The sequence below is a fragment of the Spermophilus citellus genome (assembly GCF_964194105.1).
Source record: "Spermophilus citellus genome assembly, chromosome: 14".
NCBI classification, from domain to species: domain Eukaryota; kingdom Metazoa; phylum Chordata; class Mammalia; order Rodentia; family Sciuridae; genus Spermophilus; species Spermophilus citellus.
The window spans coordinates 71953078-71980887 of NC_138194.1; the positions used below are offsets into that span (position 1 = coordinate 71953078).

General features: G+C 30.0%; 1 protein-coding gene across 33 annotated transcripts in view; it reads left to right on the forward strand.

Moving 5' to 3' along the window:
* Positions 1 to 27810, forward strand: part of RIMS2 (regulating synaptic membrane exocytosis 2) — a gene marked incomplete at both ends in the record, with an annotated part of 602684 nt that overhangs the window by 424955 nt on the left and 149919 nt on the right. For 8 of the 33 annotated variants that reach the window (XM_081266168.1, XM_081266190.1, XM_081266158.1 and 5 more), the window contains one exon: positions 16827 to 16859. The exons of 23 other annotated variants lie outside the window; for them this stretch is intronic. In XM_081266168.1, coding sequence (XP_081122294.1) covers positions 16827 to 16859 — 33 coding nt within the window. Of the gene's footprint in view, positions 1 to 8316; positions 8407 to 16826; positions 16860 to 27810 lie in introns of all 33 variants that reach the window. 2 more of the 33 variants (XM_081266186.1, XM_081266179.1) reach the window with 2 other exon arrangements.

The following is a 27810-nucleotide window of genomic DNA, read 5'->3' on the forward strand; positions in this document are numbered from 1 at the left end:
TATGATATTATTTAAAAGGTGGAATGTAGCAAAAATAAAATTAAATAATATATTGTAAAATATGAATTTTCCATAAAGCAACAAAAATTTAAATGAGCTTTCAACATGTATTTACACATTTGTCATTTTATCTGTTTCTTGATCTTCATGGTCTTTGCTTAGTACTTAGGAATGAAACTTTTGATATACATTTATATGGATAAGTGATCTGAAAGATTAGATGTGTCTTTCTAAATGTTCAGTTATAAGGGTGCAAAAAGTTTTAAGCATATATTGCCATTTCATGTTTAAGAGCATTTAGACATGTTAAGATTAGATGTGTTTCACATGAAGTAACTACGTCAAAGATTTTAACTAACTATATTCCCTTAGTAGAGTCTTGTTTTTCTGACTTTTAGTTGACTTAGAATACTGTCAAGTCATTCATTCCTAGGCTGTTCTTTTTTCTTATTATTTCATTTAATCTCGTATGTAAAGGTTCACATTGACAATGATTATTGGGGCCTCAGTTATCTACACTCATTACAAACCTTATTATTTTATTGTGTATTAAAAATCACTGTTGTTGTATATGCCAGTCCTGTGTATGGTGTAATTGAACCTAGAAAGAAATTAATGAATGAAAATTTGAAAAATGAGAACTCTGTACATTTTATATATGCTAACACTCATGTTTATTTAATGTAATATTTCAATTTTTTAATTGTTTACCTATAATTGAAGTCTAGTTGCCGAATTGTTCCTTTTTTCTCTTCTTTGGGAGAGTGACTTTGAATTTATTGTTAATTTTAAATATCACAGTAATGTTTATGTGTAACTATAAGGTGTCAGGTTTTTTAATTGTTTAAAGCCCATTTATAGATCAGAGATATTCCAGAGATGAATGTTAGAAGCATTTACAATATTCCTTCTACTACTTTTATATTCAATATGATTTAAAAAGATAGCTATGATTCCACCTGTAACCATTTGCTAGAAATGCTCAAGTGTTGAATGGAGTGGTAGACTTAACACCATCTTATCGTAGGATAAAATACAAAGGGAGTAAACAATTTAGTCAGTTTTATTCTGTGTCAGGCTATGAAGTATTCACATACAATTCTGGAATAGACATAGTGTCCTTTGCCCTATAATTAGTGAGATATGTAATCAGTTAGTTGGAGCTATTCTGTTAACCTTGTATTGATAGTCAAATTATTTGGTGTATGGAAAAGCTGAAAGAAGAGATAAAGGGAACAGAACATATGAAGAACATGTGGGAATCTTTGTGTTCACCTTTTATCAGATAAATCCAAGTCCACATCTTTGCTATGGAGAGCCATTTGGCCCTAAACTATCTGCTTGTACTTTACCAAGACACTTATCAGTGTTATGTGGTTTAGCTCCTAGATTCAAAGTCAAGACTTAGATTTAAAAGAGACCTTATGAATCTTTTAATAAAACTACTTTTCTTTACAGATAAAGGAGCAGAATTCTAGAGGGTAATAAACTTTCAATGCACATAGTAGCATATCTCTAGTCTAGACTTTGAATCTCATGCCCCTTCAGATGGATGATCTTTTTCTTGCATGGACTTCATCCATTTATAATATGTAAGACATTAGCTAAAGATTTAGTTCAATTTGACCAAAATCTGCTGTCCAGGTAGTCACTGAGGATGCAAGAATGAATAAGACATGTCCCTTTCTCTGGAGAGCTCTCAAGAATAAAAGAGCAATAGTATAATAACAAAACCTACCTGATAAAATTATTTTGTACTGTATAACTTATGTAAAGTTATTCAGATTATGATACATATTCAGCGTCAGCTTTAAAGAGGAAAGGTGAGTTTTGAGGGGTTTTGGATAGGTTTTCAACCCAAAATATTTTTCTCATTATCTATCATAGTACTTCATATTCTGCTATTTTCTAATAGCTAATTTTAATAATGCAAAGCTCTTAGGCCTTCTGGAACACTGAAATATAAATATTCCTGGGGCAGGAGCTTTTATTAAATACAAAACTTCATGGGAATAAGTGAATAGAGAAAATCAAGTTGTAAGGAAAGGGATGCTGAAAGATGTGGTAGAGTACTAAGTACCTTGGAAGAATAATAATAGCAAACTCTATTCATTCTAAACAATATTATTTACTGTGTGAGTATGTTACAAATTTGCTTTCTTAATTAATTTGATATATTTAAATTGCTTAGAACAATACTTGTCACCTATTAAGTAATGTATAAGTGTTAAGTATTATTACTATAATTTCTTAGTACAGTAATTGCTATAATTTTGTATTTTCAGCACATAATCTAAAAATATCAATTTTATACTTAAAATCAAATTAAACTTTATTGTGATCATTGAGCCACCTATTATATATCATCATATTTGATTATATATATATAGTTTTGTAGTTCTTTAGAAATCTTGGTGCTATTCTTGATCAAATAGCTTTCTTAAGAAACAATACCAAATGGAAATAAGTAGGATTCTATTGTGGTGTAAGTTACTTTGTAGTTCACTAACACATTCATGTAATTTACTTACACATGTTTCAATTCATTTGTAAAACTCAATATACACATTTAGAGTATTTTTCTCAAAGTATGCATGAACTTTTTAATCTACTGCGGGCTTTTCAAATTTCATGGTGTTTAAAGGACTCCAATGGAAGACGGATGCTTGGGTCTTACGTTCATTTCTTCTTCTAAATTTATGATCTTTGTCTTTAACGTCTTTGGGTCTTTGTTTCTTCTTCTGTAAAATAAAATATCCTGTAAGGATATTAATAGAAAATAAGTGCTTTTGAAGATATGGCTGATAAAATCTAATGTCTCAAATAACTTTGTTTCTAATTCATTGTTTATGTTGTTATTGTTGTTTGTTAATATCGATTGGCTTTGGAAAGTTAGCAGATACAACATAATTGACTGTCAGTAATTAATTCATTGTCAGTATTATATATTAAACCCTATCTATTAAAAAGTCATATCTCTTTAGAAACACAATTGGATGGATGGAAAAAATATTTGTTCCTTTAGGATAGTTTTCAATGTGTAGTCACCTACATTATTTTGAACATAGATAAGCTCATAAATAAGAAATGAAAGGAAAAGGTGTTGGGAGAGAGAGGGGAAGGGAAGGGAAGGGAAGAGGAAGGAAGAGGAAGAAAGGAGGAGAGAGGTGGGGAAAAATGAAAAACAAACAGGTTACAAAGGAACTAAAATAGTAATTTTTTTTAAAGAGAGAGTGAGAGAGGGGAGAGAGAGAGAGAATTTTTAATATTTATTTTTAGTTTTCGGCGGACACAATATCTTTGTTGGTATGTGGTGCTGAGGATCAAACCCGGGCCGCACGCATGCCAGGCGAGCGCGCTACCGCTTGAGCCACATCCCCAGCCCCGTAAAATAGTAATTTTGATGCTCATTGTGAAGGATGCTTGTATTTCTAGGCATTCTAGAAATTGTATATGTGTCTATTATGTAAAAGTAACCTGGTAACAGTGAGCAGGATGGACTTGTAAGAGAAGGGAATGAAGACATATGACCATTTGGGCTATTGCAGTATTCAATGGTTGGTGGCCTGAAGTACAGGAAAGACTAGAATAAAGAGGAAAGAGAGCATTTAAGATTTTCTTTGCCAATTCATAATTAATTCCCAAGCCTAAATGAATCAATTGTGACAATTCAGTACTTATAAACAGTTATTTTATAAATTATTTGCCTAATTTACCTTTCCTTTTTTGGAGGCCTTTCCTCTTCATTTTACGTTTCTTCTTTTGCTCGTCAGTCTGCAGACTTCAACCTTTGTTCAAGTTCATTTCACTGTTGATTTCCTAAATACAATCCTAAAGTCATTTTTCCTCTATTAAAAGCCATTTATTTTTAGAATGCAATATGGTATGAGAAAGAGTGTGGGTTTTTACAGTGTACCAACTGTTTCTACAGTGTACCAACTCTGTGACTCTAGACTTTTAATCCAAGTTGGCTTTCTGAGAAAGGGAAGTCAGTGCATTTCTTTCATTCTCAACATTCTGCTTTGTGTATCCATCCAGTAAGGCAATGTGTGTGAATCATTAACTAGGATAGCAATTCTGTTTTTATTAACTAGCTCTTTATTTTCTTATCTGTAAAAACTAGGTGATAAAAGGTCTCTTTTGTGTTTTATATGGTCAAATGTGGTGTTATATATTAAAACACATTGAAACATGCATTATACAAATATAATATTGCTAATATAGGAATTTGTGCTCTTTAAGTCGTAGTATTAATATAGGATTGGCTACCTGGTGTGATGAAATTAGTTGGAATATAGTTACTTTTAGACATACAAATTCCTTAAATATCACTTACAAAAAACAACACCATAGTTAAGTCTTCATGAATATAGTCACAATTTATATAGTCTTATAACTGTCTAATAATTATTAAATCAATCACCAAGCTTTTCCATCTAGGAATTAGTGATCAGATAAATACAGTAATTGTTTAGGAACTTCTAATCTTAAAAATTCTTATGTATTTTATTAAATTTTAAAAATACATTTTCATTACACATTAATCATATGACATTTAAGAAACCTAGGTTCACAACTAAATATTTATTTATTTATTTATTTATTATTTTGTTGGCATCGGGGATTGAACCTGGCACTCAACCACTGAGCCACATCCCCAGTCCTATTTTGTATTTTATTTAGAGACAGTGTCTCACTGATTTGCTTAATGCCTTACTGTTGCTGAGGCTGGCTTTGAACTTGTAATCCTCTTATTTCAGCCTCCCGAGTTTGTGCCACTGTACCTGGCCCACAACTAAATATTTAATCAATAATATTTTTAAATATTCAATAAGAATTTTGGTGAAAATTTATCTTATTAGAAGAAACATTTTTTTCCTACTCAAATGGTTTCTAGTTTTTCATTAAAGCCAGTTGACACATAGTCTTACAAAATAACAGTCACCACAAAAGTCTATCTCTGATTTTTACTTTTTTGGCAGTAAGAATACAATATCATTGGATAACTCTCTACTTAAATTTCAATATTAAGGAATTTACTATTTAAAACTGACAAGATTTTAGTTTTCAATAATTATAATGGTCCTTTAGTACAAAGGACTCTTTAAGATGTTGCAAGCTCAAAATTTTTGCCAGTTTTGTTTAATGTCACTAAAACAGCTTTCAGACAATTTGACCATTTTCCTTGTAGCAAACTTGTTTGCTTTAATGACTTTAAATGTTTTATCTTAATTTTATAGTTTATAAATTCCAAGAGGGCTGGGTGTAAATAACTACCTTAGTATTGTTTGTTGTTGTTGCTATTGTTGTTTTGAGTGTTGAATTAATGTGTTATAGTCAATCTGTTCTTTTTATGACCTTAACTTTGTTTAAAATAAACACTTGAATTTAAATATAGGGTATAATAATAGCTGTATTTCAAACTCTTGAAAAATCTTCTGAACTCTCAGGATCTCAATTTTATCAGGTCTGTTTTTGGTACTCTTCCACAAAGTTTATTTTGACTAATCAATTAGAAGGGTAAGAAGTAGAGCAACTTCGTATTTTAGAAGTGGAATAACCTTACAAATATTTCAGAACTAGCTTTCTTATATCAATTATAACAAAAATCAGAGGCCAGAGAAGTTATAGAACTAGCCTAAAGTCATATACCTACCCAATGAGGGCCATGTTCTAAATGACACCTTTCTTTGCTCCATTTAGTCACATGTGAATATCTCTTCCATCAATCATTGATAGATTTGATTTAGTTTTTTTTCATTGTTGTAGGCTGGTCTTTCTAAGTATTATAGTTATTGTAATTTTTTCTTTTTCTCATAGTTTTTCAAAAAATATTTGCTAATTTCACTCTGTCAACAAAACTGTGTCTACAAAAAAATTATTTTCAATTAAAATGTCGAAGAAAGCGTTTAAAAGTTAACTCTAGGGGCTGGGGATATAGCTCAGTGGTAGAGTGCCTGCCACTGAGCATGCATGAGGCCCTGGGTTCCATCCCCAGTCCTGAGGGGGAGAGGACTTAGTTATGTAAGTATGTTATGTTTGAAGATTTTTCAAAGATTTTTTTTCTCCAGACTTCAGAAAATACTGTTAATTTACAGATTTTTCAAAACAAACAAATTCTACTTCTACACATTCAGTCTTCCTTCAAGGGTAGCAAGACTTCTATTTTTTGGAACATCACAGAGTTTATCAAACATTTTAAAATTATAACTATCGTTTTGCTTTTAGATGCATTTTGTGATGCTTGTAAAATCTTTCATGTTGTTTATTGATAGATAATAAAAAGTACAAGTCTTTTAAAATCAATATATTCTTTATTATTTTTGTTTATTTTTCCTCAATATGGGAAAACTAGTTTGTTGGCTTTTATGTTTCTACAATCTAACTTTGATCAAGAAGCAAATGGGCAAATGGTTTTCTTTTATTTAGTTATTCTTATAACTAAAGATGATTTAACTATTGTCTTGTGATTCATCAAATTTTTTAAAAAAATTGAAGATTTCTGTTCACTAGATTGAAATATAGCATCTTCATCCAGATTGCTTATAATTTGAAAATCCTACATTGTATCTTTATCAGACAGTTTACTGGTTGGAAAATCAGGGTGTAACCTACACATCTAGGTGTAACTTTAATATTCCCAAAGCAAGAAGTTTATTTCTTTGGAATAAATGATCTATCTTGTATGAGAATATAGTGTCATATTATTAATAGCATTTATTTCAGGTTAAGGAATTTGGAAATGCTTATACTTAATGTAGTTGAATCTAACGGTATAAGTAATCAAATAAAAAAACAATAATATATTCAAAATCACATGTTTGATATTGCAATTGGGATTTTTTCCCCATTTTTTGAGTGATTTTTATCTTCCCCATTATGTTTTGCTTAACTTAATATTATAAAATGTTTGTGTTCTACTATGTATGGTTCAGGGTGGCTAATTTCCAGGGAACCATGTATGGCATAGTGAAACTGTATGGGAATCAGAATTATATAGTTAGGGTCTTCTTATAGTTCAACTTTAGAAATGTGAATAATAAGAAAGGGAAGTGGTAAGAGGTATAATTGTTTCTGACTGCTACTATGAGACTAAGATGACATCATGGCCAGTGAATCTTTTAATATGAGTCCAACAAGACACTTCATGAGCTGTACTACCTCACATCTCATCTCCATTACTGCTTTAATCTGATTTCAACTACTCTCTCCTTTGTTAACTCTGCTCCAACCACAGTGACCTCCCTGTTTTTCTGGAACACATCAGACATGCTTCTGGGCATTTACACTTGTTTATTCCTACCTCTGGGCATTTATTTATACTTGCTTATTCCTACCTGGATTGTCCACCCTTATATCCTTAAGTGCTTTACTCAAAAGGTGCCTTCTTGGAGAGGACTTCCCTGACTGGCCCATCCCAAATGTCATCATCTCTTGGATATTTCATTTACCTCTTACCTACCTCATAGTTGTCTTTTTAGCAATCACCAATGTCTACATCACAATATATTTTACTTATTTACCTTGTTAATAAGTTCTGCCTTTCCCACTAAAATATAAGCTTTATGAGAATATGGATTATTACCTATTTTATTTGCTATTATATTGTATCTAGATGTGCCTGGATTATAGCAGATGCTGAATACATATTTATTGAATGAATGAGTGTTATGACACACTAGAAATAATTATAAATAATCTGAGATAAGTTTGGTAACACATATTCAACTAAGCTGTTACTGCTAAATATTTTTGTCTTCCTTTATCAAGGTTTTTACTGAAATATTTCATACCATATACAATTTTGTCACTTAATGAAGATTCTAAATATAGTAGTAAAATAGTCATTTTTATTATATATACATGTGTATTCATGAATTTTCTCTGGATATGCACAAAAATCTCTAATTACATATAAATATTTAATTTCACCGCAACAAAATAATGGTTAAAAAATTTTATTTCAAAAATAAATTAGTATTGTTTAATAAAAACAAAGACAAGAACTTTGTCAAACCATTTTAATTATCATTAGTTACTATTTCTCCCTACATTGGCCCCATTCATTTTAATGAAAATAGATGTTGAAATTTACCAAAAATAAATTTTAATTTCTTGGATTTTGAAATCTATAAAAATATTTCAAATAATGCCACACTCTTATATTTAAAATGTTTACATATTATGTAATATGAGAATTAGGAGAAATTTTTTTTAAAAAAATCTTCAATCCCTGAAGTGTTTTTAGGTTCTTGTTATGCACATTATCTACTGTTTCTGAAAAGCTCTGATTACCTTTTTTTTGATTTATACTAGAAGTTACATGGGAAGACCAGCAGAAAAAGGTGAATGGTACAATAAGTGATGACACACCATTGCCGAAAAAGAAACACCAATCTGAGCCAGGTTTGTCAGGGTTTGGAAACCACATGAAAGCATGAGACTATAACATTGCATTTCATGCTTTTCAAATGTGTGTGTCCTTGTTGTACCTCATTTTTCTCATTTTGGTGTGAACTTTAAAGTGTGTGAATCCCATGTAGATAGAATGGTAAATACTGTATTTCAAGACTTGTTTAGAAAATTACTTATAGATATTTTGGGGAAAATATGATTATTATTATTAATATTAGTGCTTCAGGGAAAAAATGACTAATGTAAGCACAAATGATTATGTGCTTTATATATTTGATTGTACCTTAATGGAGAGGTAATATCCTCCCTAGATAGTACTACAGAAAAGCTCAATGTATGACTTAAAGGCTATCTTTATAGGCCATTCCCATTTAAAAATACAAATGGTACTGAAATATTTATGTTGTATATTAATAATTATTTATTTACAACTTTTGGAGCCAAAATTACTTCCAATAACAAGTAGAAGGAATGGCATATTTTGTCAATTCACTAAGTCACTTTACACAATTAATTTTATCAGTGAATTGAAATGAAGTGTTTTGTTGTATTCACTCATTATTCTCTTTTTTTGAGAGATTTGATTAACTATAAGAAAAAAACAAGTTTTTAAAAGGAGGAATAAAAGGAAAGAAATGAAAATTTGCAGAGATCAATCAACTGAATAATCAGTACTACTTTTAATAAGTAATTGGATGAGAGTACCTAAAATTTTTTATTAAAATTCAAATTGAGTTTTACTAATTATATTATTATTCAAAATGACTCTCTCTATATTGTAGCAGTGTTAATGTATTTTTATGTGGTGACACATTTTGTCTTAGAACTCTAAAATCTGTATTTTAAAGATGTCAATGTATAAATTCATTTACAAATATTCATTGCCTTCATGTTGTTTTTGAGCAATTGCATTTGGCAGTGAATTATTGGGGTAGATATCATGGACAAAACAGTTGTCGTCTTAGAATCTATATCTGACATAAAAAGGCAAACTAAAAAATAGTTATTAAGAAATTATAATTGTGATAAATGCTATTAAGGAGAATAGAGGACTTCGAAAAATTTATCACATTATATCACCTGTCTATAGAGCAAAGAAAGATGGCAAAACACAAATGACAATCCATGAATTCTCTTTAGTAAGGCAGTACATATTGAAAACATAATGAACTACAGTTCATATTGGAAATTTAAATATTTTCAAAGACTTGGAAGAAAAGCATTTTTTTCAAATATTTACTTAAGAATCAATTAATTTGAAAAAAATCATAATTGGTTTAATATATTTAAGCAAATTATAAAAAGTAAACAAAATAAATAGAAACTGATACTGTATATTATGATTTATATAATTAAATATTGCTGTAAAATTCTCTCCTTACTATATTATTGTATGACATGGATTACCTTCAGTCATAAATTATTACTTATGTTTTTTTTTGTCTTGTTTGCCATCATATCTAATACATTAGTGTGTTTGTGGCCACATATATATCTACATTTGTATATTAAAATCATTGAACAATGCAATGTTTGGTTAAAAAAATTGTAAATCTCACAAATGGAAAATTTTAAAGATCTATTTTATGTATTTTTTATTCTCACATATACCATAGGTTTCTTTTTATCAGTTAATCCTTCTAATTGAATAAGATCTATGTATATAGTAGAGGAAAATTAATTAGAGTGCATTAATATTATAGTTTAAATTGTTTATTTTTCTATTTTGGCAATTGTGTGTTTTTCTGTATTCTGGGAAAATTGGTTCTTTAAATTCAAATTTGAAATGTCACAAGTAAGTACAAAATATACGAAGGTATTAAAATGAATGTTAAATTTTTTGTTCCATATTTTTGTTTATTTCTAAAGGAAAAAGGTATATAGAGAATATTTTTAATTACTGAAATTCAGAGTCATAAAATTGGAGAAAAATAATGGGCTATCAAGTTGGGCAGATTGCATTTGAACAACATGTTTATGAGCCTGAACTTTATAAAAGAAATGTTTGGAATCTTTATTTATTTTATGTTTAACTGCATCTATAATATTAATACTATATTAATTATGATCAGTACCTAATATATCATTTTTATGCTCTCAAATCTAAGAGAATTTGTGAATTGATACATATTCCTTATCAGAAGTTTATTGTGGTAAAATTGTGGCATCAGAAAAAGTTGACAAGGACTTGAATCTAAACCTGGGATTGAAGTTGGTTATTTATCAGTAGCATATTTGTTTTCCATTTTATGAAATTCTATGCAAGAATATTTATAATACATGAGAGTTTTGCCATTGCTGGGAAGTATGCTAACAATCAAAGTGATATTTTGAGTTAAAACTTTTACTATAAGCATAAGACTATAGAACTGAGAACTAAATGGCAAGACACAGATAGAAAATGAATTAAATATTTGGATGGATTTCATATAGCATGATGAGTATCTGCCTTTTTGTAGAGAAAAATCAGTATTTCTGAATTAGGATGTCTTTAGCAGCAAAAGGGATAGTCTCTATAACTTAATTGATAGCTGTATAGATGAAGACCTTTGGGAGATATAACATAATTCATCATATTAATAATGTCTTTGGTGTGAGCGTAAAACACAAAAATTCTACATATAATCTTAAATTTCACAATCTCTGTTCCCCTTGTGGAATGTGGATTAGATTTCTTTTAGACTTTAATGTTAATAAAACATTTTAATATAAATCAATGATGCATAAGTAAGAATAATGTGTTGTTAATTTTTAAAATGAGCAATCTGATTCCAGACAACAATATTATGGTCTTTAATAATACAGTACTATTGAATTTTACTATTTTTGCCTTATGAGTTTATCTGTTTAAAATAAGTAGAAATGTATGTGAGAAAAGAACATATTTCTACATAAAATATTTAACCTTATATTTTGCTTATTATATAAAATGTTAGGAAAGCTAACTTAAACAAGAAGTTCTCCAGGTTAAATGCATGTTTTGAAACTCAAAATTTTATAAATTTCTCCAAAATGAGAAACTCTTGGATAGACTGATCTTGGAACAGTCAGAATCTCCTTGGAAATTTAATTTTAAATGATTTCCAGTATGTTTGATGATTGTTTGTTATTAGTTATAAGAGGACTATCAGCCTTGATTTGTTGTTTTCTAAGTGTAACAAATGTTATATCTAGGAAAATCTTAAATTGACTTACCTACTTTTATTGTAATTACTCTGAAACCATGACAGTTCTCTTAATTTGCTTTATCATATCTGAAAATAAGTTTGTGGGGTTTTTTGTTTATTTGTTTGTTTTTGGTAAAAGGACAATGAAACACTTTGTTGGGGTCTGATATGATTATATAATACTTTATTTATTGAAAATAATTGAAGTGTCAAGTTATATTTTACTACTTTATAGCATCTTAATGTATGCATAAGTTCCTAGTTTTAGCACTGTGTTATTTAATGTATTAATTTCTAGTTTTTTTCCTATGTGGATGTTTCCATATTGTATTTTTAATGTAATTTGTAATGATAGTTAATAATTTGATATTCATAGTGTTAATTGATACAATATGCAGAAATAGTTGTATTAGCAATTTCTATCAATAAAAACAGTAAATAATCATAGCAGAGTTAGAAATTTCTCATTACTTAATTTTAACTTGGATCATGTTTTATAAAATTTATTTTAAGGAAAATACATATTTAGTGAAGTGTTTTGTTAGTTAATTTTATACTTAAATTTTTTCTTGAGTATTTTCATATCTTATACTTCTTTTTCCTTTTATTCCTGAATATTTGGGATTTCTTTAAAGTAGGAACAATTTATGTCAGTCCATAGCATCATTCTAAACTGGTCTTCTAATTTGATGCTAGTTTAATCCATCGAGTCTGGAAAAATGAATCAGGATTATATTCTTGGTCATTATTCGGTATTTTTTAATTATTCTTGGATTGTTACAGAATGAGTATAGTTTATTCTTAATGGGAAAAGTGATGTAAGAAAAATTAAGTAAATGTTTTATAACATAAATCAGCTGTTGAAATTTTGTAGTTAAATGTTCCTCATACCTTAAGAAGTAAATATAGGCTTCCCTCTTTATACACAGGGGCCTGATTCTAGGACCTAGTGCAGATATACAAATTTAAAACTGCTCTATCTTTGTATCACTGAGATCCTCCTAAATGCATGTTTATTTAGGCTTTCTTTTGAAAAGTAGCTTCCCCATCTCAAAAAAAAAATCTAAAAATCTATTACCTTTAATAAATCCTCATATTATCCTCATACTCATATAACTTTTAGTTATGTGCAAATGTTTTTTGTTTCTTACCTAAAATCTTCAGGCTTCTGTGTCATTGTGTTAGGAATATTTAAACATAATGTTTGCTCCTTTAGGATAAATGTCAACTCAAGCACAATTAAATCTGGTAACAGGACTAAGGTATGCCTGTTGTAAATGGTGATAGGTGGGAACATTAGCACAGCAACAAAGTTTCAAATAGATATTGCATACCCTTGGTGAAAACTATACTCATGAGTAAACAGGCAGCCATGTATTGCCTTTTTAAGTAAAGTTGATTGCAGATTATCATTTCTGTTTGAACTCCATATAATATGTTTATTTGAAAATTGGTATTAGTTAAACCATTATATTGGCAAGGGAAGAATTTTTGATTCACACAAAATTTTACATAACAGCTAACACTATATTCCCCTTATCATACTTTTTATGCTTAATGAAAGTGATTTTATATATAAAAATTTTGGTAGATTTTTAATTAAAAAAACAAAATGTAGATATTTGTAGAGAGAAGGAGTGTTTGTATATGAACATGCATGGGAACATTATGGCATTTTGCTTTATTAAAAATCAATCCTGGGCTGGGGATGTGGCTCAAGCGGTAACTCGCTCGCCTGGCATGCACGGGGTGCTGGGTTCAATCCTCAGCACCACATAAAAATAATAAAGATATTGTGTCCACCGAAAACTAAAAAATAAATATTAAAAAATTCTCTCTCTCTCTTAAAATAAATCAATCCTTACTTTTTATAGTTTGCAACTTGTTATTACATTAAAATTTAAAATATTTGTTGAAAAAAATTTAAGGTAAATAATGAAATAGTGCTTCTGAGTTACTCATTGTGTTTTATAAATATTTTTATTTCTTTGATTTGGGGATGTAACCCAGAAACTCTTTACCACTGAACTACATCCCCAGTCCTTTTTATTGAGACAGAGTCTCACCAAGTTACTGAGGCTGACCTCAAATTTGGAACCCTCCAGTTTTATCCTCCTGAGTCACTAGGATTACAGACATTGGCCTCCATGCCTGGTTGTTCTATAAATTTTTTCTTTCATTGTGATTTGAGAAAATCTTTTATTTCATGTGATATAATGAACAAAAAAACAAACACTACATTCTCTTTACAAAGTCTTTATGTTTGCTAAGTCTAAAATAAAGATTCAGCCATATTTGTGGTAGTGATGGATACCTAAGAGAAAGAATACTTTTACTATCCTAATCACTCTTCACTGGTCTTGCATGGTTAAATGAAGACTCTGGTTTACTGGATATAGAGGTGGCTGTAAATGGTTATTAGTTAAAAGAAAGAGGAGTTTTTTCAAATTGTCACTAACAGCACTGAAAAGTATAATATTGGACTGTGGCATAGTAAGGATCAAAGGAAAGGTATAGAGATGGAAAAAGTAGAAGGGAAACTCTTAAGATTCACTAAAGTCTGCTGTTCATTATAATACTACAGGCAAAATAAGTATGGCTTGTTACCATTTTAGTAAGACACAATTTTGGAAATGAAACCATTGTAAGTTTCTCCTTTAAAATGAGGATTTATTTTATTGCAAACAGTACATAATAAAACTGTAACCACAAAGAAGGCAAGAAAGCCCCCCAAAATAGTTACACTTGTTATAACTGTAGTTCTGTATTGAGATCTTACGATTCGCATGAGCATTTTTTCTGGTAAAGATATTTTTCACAAGCTTAGTTGTGATCTGTTTATTAATACATCATATTCACATAAACAATGGGAAAATGATTTAACAGATACTTTTAATTAATGTTTTGTGGTCAAGGTATTTCATTTTCATCCCATTATGAGTAATATGAATTTTGTATTATTATCTAAAAATTGCTTTTATTACGGGTTCTGAGATAAGTGTTACCATATTCCTTACAAGAATGAAAGAATTGGTGGATTACTTGACTGGCTGTATCATGTACCTCTTTTTAAAAATGTTTCTAATTAAATGCTATACAATAAATGTCCAGTTCAGGGGACGTCATAAGAGGATTTTTTTGTTCATTTCTTACTTGTTTGACTTTTTATTTCATATATTGTATTGGGTCCTATAATATCTAGTCGATAGAAAATTGACTGGGTAATTAGGAACCATCTTTTCTATCTGGCTTTACCACTGAACTTGTTTTGTGACATTGGGTAAGTCACTCGAACTCTACATGTGTCCCTTACTTATTATAATAAAGAGTTGAGAAGAATTTAATATTTTTAATCTTTATTATAAGATGAAAATCATTACATCAATGATACATAAAGTACTCCAAGATACAGAAAAACACTTGATAGAGAAAGAAGCTTTTTTATGTGTGGATTTCTTATGTTTTCTGCAAAAAAATTAAAATGTATTTTTAGAGATGGAGTATATATAAGTAATTATTTTATTCAATTCATACCAATTTCATTTTAACATCTGAAGAAACTATTTTAGTAGAATGGTAAACGTGTAGGTAGGGAAATTCTGTGTGTACACCATAAGCAAGATATGATACCCATCAACATTGTCCTTTGTTAATATAACATTGATGATTCTGTCTCACCTTCTTTAAAAAATAGGTGGACTGGGAATAAAAAGAACATAAAGCATATATCATTTTAATGTGTATGAGTATGTTTCAGTATATTTTTGTTTTGTTTTGTTTTTTCTATTAGTAGCTTCCAGTTTGGAATACAATTGTGATGAGTGTCTGATTTTTGAATAGGTGAAAAATGTGCATATAAAATAATAAAAGAATATCATTTAGCTTCAATATGTGTCACTTATGTTTCAATTTCCTATAGTTTATACTAGAACTTCTCTTTTTTCCTAAGAAATATTGGGTCATCTTATTACTTTATCTTAAAAGTAGAAAGTTTTTTCCTTTTTCACTATTAATAAAAGATAAGTTTGTTATAGGAACTAATTCTCTCAGGAGTTGTAATTTCAATAAATTGATAAGCCAACATATTTTTCCAAAAATTGCTCAGAAAACATCATACAACTATTACAGAATTGACTGTTGTATTTAAGAATTTTGTGGTCTCAGATTCAGAGCTAAATGGGTAATTAAAATAGGAAATGTTTTGCTTTTTGTATTGTATTATTAATTTGAGTTAATCATATTAACGTTACTAATATTTTGAAGGACTCTTTTTTTTCTTCACTTGCTAGGTTTTTCAGTCTTCTTCAGTTGCAGAATTTTTTTTTCTTGCTTTCAAATCACTATATAAATTACCTTTTGAACTTCTTCACTAGCAATGGGGAAAGAAGTGATTCCAAAATTTCTGCTCTATTTTAATAGATGTTTAAGTTGGATGGGTACATTTTCATAGAAACTTTGGTTGTCTATAATGTGGTCTTTGCAAGAATATTCTGAATACATAGGAATTAAAAGGGAATCTGACCAAAGAAACTTTGTTTAAATTGAAGGTTAATTTGAATTTATAGTACTAAAATAAAGCCATATATTTCAGCAACTCTTCTCATAATGATTTGTATTATATTTATTAGTTCATAGTATTTTATGATAATATTTTACTGTGTTCAAGTTATTCAATGAAATTGTCCAGATGGCTATACTTTATTTTCATGTGCACACTGTTTTGTTTGGGAAATTTAATAAGCATAGGTATCTGTTGAAACTATTTTTGAACTATTTTGACTGCTCTTTTTGATGATGACTCAGTTAAATTCTTTTCATCAGATAATTAAATATCTAAAAGAATTTTCACAGATTTTCAATGGACCTCAGTAACGGCTTGAAAATGTGGTCATACAACTAATATTGGTTTTACTAATGATATCTTTCTGCAGCATCAGTGTTCAAGAATGGCAGTACAAAAATAATTGTAATCTTTTGGATACTCTTTATTTATGCACTAACTTTATTTTTTCTGATTCTGCTCATCTATAGTAGCTAAAGTAATTTGCCATCAATCCTTACATGATTCTTTTTTTGTGTGTGTGTGGTATGTATTTGATTATATCTTCCCTACAACCTGTGCACAGGATTCTTTCTCAAAATGATTTGGGACCCTTTCCTTCAGTGTCACTTTTACCTTTTGAGTACATCCACTCACACCCATCTCCTTTGTCTATGTCTGTCCATTACATGATGTGATCACAGAAGAAGTGGACTCCCCAAGGAGAAGATATGCAGGTCTGTCTCTTCTACTGCTTTTCTTTGTTATGTTTCCACTTATCTAACTTGTCATAGAAAATTTTTACCATTTTTTACTCATTTCATAATTTTTCATTCTTCTCTAATATCAGACAATGTTAAATTTTGCAGGCTTTTAAAGGTTATTATATGCTCAATTTTAACAACAGCTGCTCCTATTTGGATAACAGTAAAACAAGTAATTTTTATGTAATATGTATGTATATATATTTTTTATAACCAGATAGATTATTGCAGATATAATATATATATACACATATATATTTATGCATTTGTTCATGAAAGAAACTCAGCTATGTTAATAATAAATTAATCATTATTTATTTTTAAGGTTATTTTATCATTAAAATTTGTTTTCAGCTATTTACATAAATAAGTATTTTATCCCTATTATGAATTCAGCAATGTTTGGTCTAGTCTATGGAGGGTACCAAAAAACTAAAATAGTTTTCAGTATCACTGAGGAATCAAAAGATGTGGGTAACATGCTATGTTTATGTGTCAGTATGAATGATTCTGACAACATATTCTCAAAGTTATAAAGTCAAATAAAATCATTTAAAATGAACAGAAAGAATTTATGGACTTAAGCTGAAACTCAATTATTCATTTAGTGATAATTTATTCAACACATGCTATATGGTACTGTTCCAGATGTTCATCCTGTAAAATAACAGGATGAACAAAACAGCTCCCCATCCTTTTGGATTTTTTTTTTTTTGGTGTGTGTCCAACAAATACAGGCAATAATTAGTTATAAGTACAATGTAAAAATTCCCCTTGTATAGAATACAGTGAAATCATAAGAGAAAATGAGATTATTTCCCCTTAAGAAAAATGGATGTTAATTCAAGAAAAACTTCATAGAAGACATGACCATTGAGTTGAATATTAAAAACTAAAAAATGTTGTACAGACAGCATTAAGGCAAAGAAAGCAATATATCCAAATACTTCAAATAAGTCTGGGCAAAAGAAGGCAGGGATAGGATTCATGAAGATTCTGTAGGGTATTGAAGCATGTAAAGCAATGGAAATAAAGTAAGATATTTACTTTCAGAAAGATTACTTTAGCAGGTATGTAAAAGAAGGACTAGATTTATATAAACAGAAGTTGTTTATGCAGACATTGCAATACATCAGTTAAGGGATGGTAATGATCTGTTAAATTATATAGTAGAAGCAGTCAGTATGTGAAAATTTATTTGAAGATGTAGAATCTACAAATCAATCATCCAGTGGACATTACTGATGTCCAAAGAGGAAGAATAAGATAATGTTAGGTTATTGTAATCTTTGGATATATAGTGGTACTATTTGATAGGTAACATAGGTTTTACAAGTTTTCAGGAAAGATAGAGTTCATTTTGAGATGGGTTGAGTTTAAGGTTCATTGGAATATTCAGATATAAAGATATAATTGTATTCATTGGATATAGGAAACCGAAACTCAGGAGAGAAGTCTTAGCTAGAGACAGAGATTCCTCATTTAAATGATGTCATTGAAATAAATGGAATTGTCAGTAATATATGAAGAATAAGAAGCAAGCCAAGAATTGAAATTCGGAGATCACCAATATTTAATTTTACTTAGGGAATGTGTGAAAGAATAAGATCCAGAAAACTGTTGAAAAGAATATTTTAAAGACAGTAGGATATCCATGAAAGTGGAAAATTCAAGAAAAAATATCAATTCAAGGGGCTGGGATTGTGGCTCAGCGGTAGAGCACTTGCTTCCCATGTGTAAGACCATGGGTTCGATCCTCAGCACCACATAAAAATAAATAAGTGAAATAAAGGTATTATGTCAATACAACTAAAAAACTAATATTAAAAGAAGAGTGTGATAAACATCATTATCCAAAGTACATGTATGAAGACACGAATTGGTGTCAAAATACTTTATATAAAACCCGAGATATGAAAAATTGTGCTGTATATGTGAAATAAGAATTGTAATGCATTCTGCTGTCATTTATTTTTAAAAAAATCAATAAAAAAGAGCAATTTAAGAATTAGTACTATCAACAGAACCAAATTCTGGAGAAAGACAAATAAGTTGTTAAATGATAAAAATAATCATTTATGATCTTTGCATGATTGATTTCAATGAAGTTGTTAGAGATGTAAGTCAAATTGAAGAAGGAAGGGAAAGGAGATGGGAAACAATGAAAAGAAATAAGTTAGAATAGTGATTGTAAGCCAGGGTTTCTGCTTGTGTGAAAAATTATACAGTTAAGAGTAACTACAATGGAAGATGGGAAAGAGTGTTTACCAAGAATATGAAAATGAATGATTTTGAGTTTAGGTTATCATGATTTAATGATGTTCAGAATTCTTAGAGGTTGAACATTTCAAAATGGTGTAAAGATAGAACATTTTATTTAGGGATTGGGTTTCTGTGGTGGAACTTGTATTACAGTGTGAGAAGATAAAGCAACAAACTTTGATGTGAGAATTTTAATACAGAGATTATAGTCACTCCCTAAGATTGATAGAAAATGGATGAAGAGAATTGCCTTGATTATAGATGATAGAATCAAGGGAGTAAGTGGTATGAACATAAAAGAAGTAGATCTTATATGACATTAGAAATGTAAACATGTAGAATCAGCAATGCAGACCCAAAAGAATGCTGATACCACTTTTGTTGTGTTTACATACACATGTTACAGGATTTTGAGCAGCTTTTTCTTAAAGCATTTTTGAGAGAGCTAGTATTCTTGTTGAAGGTCAACTTTTCATTTAGAGTAAGAGGTGAAATATCATTCTATGATGAAGCTGAGAATATATAGCATTTCATTTAAAAGAATAGAATTATAGACTTAGAATGTTTCTAAGAAATGCAGAAAGTATTAGGGAAAGAATCTCAGGATAGGTAGGATTCACAGTACAGTTCATAAAATGTTAAGAAAAGAATGAGTGCTAGGAAAAGGAAAGAATTAATTGTGTGATTTAGTGGCAATATAAGGAGACAAGGAATTTAAGTTAAGCTAAGGGAAGAAAATTAAATATTCAACTTACAAGTTTACAAAGGACACTTCATGATAGAAATAAAGACAGAGGGAACACACTTGGTTGAGGGAGTTTAAAGATTCTGCAGAGGAGAGGATTAATAATGAAAACAGTTTTCCTTATAAAAATTAAGTGGTATTTAGGATATATGAAGAGGTTAACTTTATGGAGGAAAAGAAATGTTTCACTGTTTTCGAATATTAAGTTATAAGTTACTTTTCATATTTAATGTAATTTGAAGTCTGTCTTGATATAAATTGTGTAGTTATACTTATACATCTAATTAACACCTCTATTTCTCCTGCTCTGGGGAAGCTGAAGTCTGAGCTTTCTGAATTTCTATTGCAGACCCCAATACTGAAAATGGGGACTTGGTCTGTTATTACCCAGCATTGTATTTAGGATTCCACTTAAGCTCATAAATGAAGACTAATGCATTCTGCTCCAAAGGAAATAAGAGAGCTTAACAGAGAGAAGGTAATAAGAGGTGAAGAGAAAAAAAATGATTTTTGAGAAGAGAAAGCAGTAAATTTGTTAAAAACAATTCAGAATGAATTTCACTTAAAAAAATGAAGTGAAGGCTTTTCATAAACTGACTAGAGTATTTAACTAAAAAAAAGAGAGATGAGGTCTCTTAGCCTATGACCTCATCTCTAATGAATATGTAAGTTATTTTTCTTTATCAATACCACCTTTAATAATTACACCCACAATATGATTGAAAAATAATTTCATAAATCTAATCATGTCCCTAACATATTAGGTCGAGTGTTTGTTTTATGTTTTAAGTGTTTGTTTTATGTTTTAAGCCACAATTATAATACCTGCTATTGTGATAATATGTACAAGTACACTCACACTGCAATGCAATTCTATAGAATAAATGGAGGAATGAAGTTGATCACATATTTTGAAGCAGCAAACAAAACAAATCAAAAAAATACCGATTTAGTACTTGGAAATCATAATCAAGTTTCTTTTAAATAAGGAGTAATGTACTTTATTCCCCTATACTACATTTTTCTTTTATGAAATTTTATATCTAATTTTTAAAAATAGTCTTAGAGGTCATTTTAAACACAGTTAACAATACAGATGAAACTTTAAAAAAATATGATCTACAACCTCTAAACCTGTTTTAACTATCAAAATTGTCAGAATTATTTTTAGACTTAAATGTCTGAAAATCTTAGTGCTTGTGTAAGATGTCCATTTTATTCATTAAAAAAATCTCAAAATCAAAATATTTTTTAACATTTCTCATCTCAGGTAAATCATTGTACTATAATATTTATTTTTATATTATTATGTTAATTAATTATTATAATTGATTCTGTGGTACCTCAAGAGTTTTAGAAAACATGTAAAAAAATTACTATGCAAGTCTACCCATTGGTTTCCCTGATACTAATGTTAATTTAAAAGGCTGAATGATCCAAGTTGAATAGATTTCAAACACTAATAAAATAACAATTGAGAATAATTGTTATAGAACCTAATAACACTTCCTATTAGGCTAAGAAAAAATTACAAAGTTCACACAAATACAGTCCCTTTTTTTGGTTGGTTTGTTTGATTTTATTTTATTTCACGGATTACTCAGTGTTTCCATTAATTTGTATTGTCTTAGTTTGTTTGGACACCTATAACCAAGTGTCATAGACTGGATGGCTTATATACAAAAATTTAGTTTTAATACTTATAGAGATGAGGAAGTTGAAGATTCAGGCACTTTCAGATTCAGTTTCTGGATAGGACTTGATGGACTGGCATCTTTTTCCTGTTTCTTCACAATGCTGAAAGGGCAAGAGGTCTCTCAAAATCCTTATAACCTAATAATCTCTCAAAGGCCCAACTTCCTAATGCCTTCACCTTGAGGGTTAGGACATCAATGTATGAATTTGGTGGGGGCATAAACATTCAGATTATAGCATGTATCACTTAAAACTTTTACTGCAGTCCTTGTCAGATTTTCTTAGCCCATATGACATGTTTCAAATGCTGTGTACTTTTATATGTGCATGTATGTACACATACAAATTCACATTCCAACTGTTTTTGAACTTTTCTAATCTTTCAATTATTAATTTATCAATCTTATTACATAATCTGCGCATTTTATTGATATTCTCTGTGCACTGATTACATCCTATTTTGAATGAATTCCATTTTCTTGATGAAAGTCTAAGACAGTGATATTCAAGATTTTCTCAGTCATGAAAACCATAACCCTAGTACTCTGAAATCTTAGTAGAAAATACACATCACTCTGTTTATAAGGAAGCATAAAGTGTCAACTCTATTATATAAGTTTAAGATTAAATATTTTATTACACATGAAAAATATATGTGCATACATATATGTAAATATCACATCTTATATGACAGCTCTTAGAGATAAAATATAGTGGTCAATTTCAATTCACTAAATCCTATAAATATTCAAATGGTATACTTTAGAAAATCTAGAAACTTGAAAGAGTAGAAATACCCAAACAGAATTCAATAGTTACTTACAGGATAAATAACTCATTTAAATGCAGGTTTTGGAAACATTATTTTTTAGTTCTTTGTGGACATAAAAGTCCACCTCTGTTGGATGATAAATCATGAATTTAAGATGTTACTACTAAATTTTCAACATATTATTCACCAATTTTTACTACTATAGCATTCAGTTTTACTTATGTATGCTGTCCATCTTAACTTTCTGTCCGAAAATTTTCAGCTAATTGGTGAAATATTTGTTCCTGTAAGAAATGTTGCTCTGAGAAGAAGTGTAAAAGCATAACTTTGGAACTCTACTGCCTAATCAGTCCATCGCTTTCTTACTTTGTGATCTGGAGAGTGTTACTATCATTTCAGATTCCCCTTCTTTAAAAGGGGATAATAATAAGAACACCTCAAAAGATTATTGCAAACATTAAATTAGCATATATATATTAAGCAAAACACTTAAGTTGTGTTTAGCACATAGTAAGTACTATATAAGTGAAACTATTGTTTTTTAGAGAAAATACATTAAAAGAATTATTTTGAATAGGCTGTTGAATTTCATGCATTTTGTTGTGTAGTTATTCTTTCTATTATCTAATTCTTTTCATTATATCCGTTACAAATATACTATCAGGAGATAACTGTCATACAAACAAACCTGTGCATAAGGAATGAGGCACTACAGTTGTGTGGAAAGAGCCAGCGCATTGAAGTCAGATAGGTGTGCCTTACTTCTAATCCAGGTTCTGCCACTCACTAGGGATGTGACTTTGTGCTGGTTGCTGAATACTTCTTAGGAACCTTAATCAACTACCACTATATTAAAGAGTTTATTATGTTGGAAGTTTTTAAATTTGTTTGTGTGTGTGTGTGTGTGTGTGTGTGTGTGTGTGTGTGTGTGGTGCTAGGGAGTGAACTCAGGGCCTCTTGAATTCTAAGCAGATGCTCTACTACTTAGTTATATCCCCAGCTCAAGTTTATTATGTTTTAATGAAAGCATAAAAGATCCTTTCTCTGAAAAAAAACAAAAGCCCTCCTAAAAATTGCAATGAAGGAAAAATTTTTTCTATCTAAAGTTTCTCCATTCCTCCCATGCCCTCCACATTCCCATATGGATCAGTGTCCTCATATCAGAGAAAACATTCAGCATTTGGTTTTTATGGATTGGCCGACTTCACTTAGCATAATATTCTCCAACTACATCCATTTACCTGCAAATGCCATGATTTTATTCCCCTGAGTAATGTTCCATTTTGTGTATATATCACATTTTCTTTATCCAATCAGCTACTCAAGGGCATCTGGTTTGCTTACACAGTTTAGCTATTGTGAATTGTGCTGCTATAAACATTGATGTGGCTGTGTCCCTTTAGTATTTTTAAGTCCTTTGGGTATAGACCAAGGAGTGGGATAGCTGGATTAAATGGTGGTTCCATTCCAAGTTTTCCAGGCATTTCCACACTGCTTTCCATAGTGGTTGCACCAATTTTGCAGTCCCACCAGCAATGTATGTGCCTTTCTCCCCACATCTTCACCAACACGTACTATTGTTTGTATTCTTAATAGCTGCCATTCTGACTGGAGTGAGATGAAATCTTTTTTTATTTTTTTGAGAGAGAGAGAGAGAGAGAGAGAGAGAGAGAGAGAGAGAGAATTTTTTTAATATATTTTTTTTAGTTTTAGGTGGCCACAACATCTTTATTTTATTTTTATGTGGTGCTGAGGATTGAACCCAGTGCCCCACGCATACCAGGCGATCGCACTACCGCTTGAGCCACATCCCCAGCCCGAGATGGAATCTTAGAGTGGTTTTGATTTCTATTTTTCTAATTGCTAGAGATGTTGAACATTTTTTCATATTTTTGTTGATTGATGGTATATCATCTTCTGAGAAGTGTCTGTTCATTCCCTTGGCCCATTTATTGATTGGTTTATTTGTTTTTTCGGTGTTAAGATTTTTGAGTTCTTTATATATCCTAGAGATTAGTGCTCTATCTGATGTGGGTGTGGTAAAAAATTTCTCCCATTCTGTAGGCTCTATTTACCTCACTGATTGTTTCTTTTATTGAGAAGCTTTTTAGTTTGAATCCATCCCATTTATTGAGTCTCAATTTTATTTCTTATTAAGGAAGTTGGGTCCTAATACAACATGATGGAGATTTGGACCTACTTTTTCTTCTATTAGGCACAGGGTCTCTGGTTTAATTTAATTCCTAGGCCCTTGATTTATTTGGAGTTGAGTTTTGTGCATGGTGAGAGGTAGGGGCTTAATTTCATGTTGTTGCATATGGATTTCCATTTTTTCCCAGCACTATTTGTTGAAGAGATTATCCTTTCTCCAATGTACGATTTTGCTGCCTTTGTCTTAAATAAGATAACTGTAGTTATGTGAGTTTGTCTCTGTTTCCTCTATTCTGTACCATTGGTCTACAAGTCTATTTTGGTGCCAATTCCATGCTGATTTGTTACTATAGTTCTGGAGTATAGTTTAAGGTCTTGTTTAGTGATGCCACCATCATGTTTCACTCTTCTTGCTAAGGATTTCTTTAGCTATTCTAGGTCTCTTATTTTTCCAGATGAATTTCATTACTCCTTTTTCTATTTCTATGAGGAATGTCATTGGGATTTTGATTGGAATTGCATTAGTGCTTTTGGTAGTGTGGTCATTTGACAATATTAATTCTGCCTATTCAATAACAGGGGAGATCTTTCCATCTTCTAAGATCTTCTTTCATTTCTTTCTTTAGTGTCCTGTAATTTTCACTGTGGAGATATTTCTCTTCTTCTGTTATGTTGATTCCCAAGGTTTTTTTTTTTTTTTTTGAGGCTATTGTAAATAGGGTAGTTTTCCTAGTTTCTCTTTCAGAGGATTTATCACTAATGTACAGAAATGTCTTTAATTTATGGGTGTTGTTTTTATACCTGCTACTTTTCTGAATTCATTTATTCTAGAATTTTTCTGGTAGAATTTTTTGGATCTTCTAAGAATAGAATCATATCCTTGGCGGATAGTGATAATTTGAGGTTTTTTTTTTTTTTCTATTTGTATCTGTTTAATTTCTTTCATCTGTCTACTTGTTCTGGCCAGTGTTTCAAGAACTATGTTAACTAGAAGTGATGAAAGAGGGCATCCCTGTATTGTTCCAGTTTTTAGAGGGAATGTATTAAATTTTTCTCCATTTAGAATGATGTTTGCCTGGGGCTTAGCTTGGATAGCTTTTACAATGTTGAGATATGTTCCTGTTATCCCTAATTTTTCTAGTGTTTTAAACGTGAAGGGGTGTTGTATTTTGTTGAATGCTTTTTCATCATCTGCAATGCAGGAAATTTAAAGCTAGAGAGATACTGTCTACAAGGTGACAGGTATCAAATTGAGAATAGCAAAATGATCATAACAAATCAGTTAACACACAAGGAGTTGGGAAACACATTTTATAAATAAATTATATATTCCATCAAACTCTAATAGAAAAGTTGATGAAGAATCTCTATACACATTTTCCTTAATCAAAAAATGCAGTTGAAAGTAATTACCTGAAAAAAACTTTATTTCAATGATAACCAAATGAATGAATATTATTTTAAATGAGATGTGATATTTCATTGATTTTAAAAACCAAGGTGTGACAGAGTGATAGTAAAATTTAGTATAATCTTGCTATAAATCAATTTGCCATATAAATCAAATGACTTAAAAATATTTAAAGACTTTTGATCCAGTGGAAATAAAGATTCAAAATAAAAACATATGTACAAAATGCTCACTAAAGTATTATTTACAACAATAAAAGGTATGTTATTTAATGAAACAGCTACATAAATTATATAAATATGCAGCCATTTAAATTAAGAAATTTTGGTGTAAAATTAGAAACACTCAACTATATCTTTTGCAATGTGAAAACACTGAAAGTATTATGTTTAAAGAACTTGTTACAGAATTTTGTCCACAGAAGATAATCAAAGAATGGCAGTTATTTTGTTTTAACCACTGAACTAAAATTATGCCAAAAGATAAATTTTTCAGGCAAATATATTTACTCTTTACTTATGATTTATGTTTGTTACTAGCAAAACTATGTTTTGCAATACGATTTTGAATCTTAACATTTAATACATCAGTAATCTCTAAACAGTCAACTAGTGTGGAGTTTGGCTAATAGCCATTTCTAGGATTATTTTAAAATAGAAATTTTTTAATAGAACTCAGCATTAGAGTACAAATTGACCACATTAGTTGTTCATCTGTAGTACCAAAACCAAGACAAACTACCTAATTCTAAACATATTTAAAAGCAAAATAGAATCATATTTTTTTAAAAAAAAAAGAACAGTAAAAAATGTTTTATTACCAGTTGATCTATCTAAAGACATGTCAGTATAGCAGTAAAGGATGAAGATCTTAAGACCTACATTATCTTTGGAAAGTCTCTTAATTTCTCCACATCTCCTTTTCCTTATTACTAAAAGAGGATATATATCTTATAATCTATAGAAAATAAAATTAATGACCAGCCAAAATGAAAACCTTTCCATTACAAGAACAAGCAAATAAATTCCAAAAACGGAAAATAAGCAAAAGGCTGTGAGCTATGATTTTTCTCATACAGAATTAAGTTAAAGGTTAGAGAAATTTTTCCTAATGTGTGTAGTAGGTGGCTAATATTATTAGTACAATCATGAATTCTTCAAACTATTCAAATTCCTCTTCTTCAATATTTTCTAATACAAAAATATACATTTTTGCTCTAATCAATTCTAGATTAGTGTGCTAATAATGTAAATATATGTCTTTATATATTGATTGAAATAAAAATTCAAGACAGAGACTATTAAAATCTTCCATAAAATATTCACATATCCAGCAAATATGACTATTCTATACTAAAATCATTCCTTAGTTATGTTTATGGCATATTAAACTATGATGCAACATAATTAGCTTACATAAAGGAGAGGTGATTCCTATAATTCTTATTCTGGTCAATTTAGAGTTCACTTACTAAAACTTCCTTTGTTCAACAAATATCCACAAAACATTGATGTACCAGGCTTCCTTCTAGATACTGAGGGTATAACAGCTACAAAGACATACAAGATCTCTTTAATAACTTGTCTGAAACATTTGAAGCTGACATTTAAACTGAAACATTCTGGCTCTGTGCCAGAACCCATCCTTAATCTTATGAAATAGGGCCTTACCTGTGATACAGTGAAGGGTGTAGAAATGTTAAAAGCAGGAAGTCCAAGCAGAGAAGGGGCACATTATGCAAAGGGCAGTATGAAGAGCAAAATACTGGAAGGATGAGAGCAAGAAGAGAGGAATAGAGAATGGGAGATTTAATGTCAGTGGAAGTCAACTTGTATCTACTGCCAAGCTTTATGAAGGATCTTTAATGTAACTAGTATTGACATGGGGA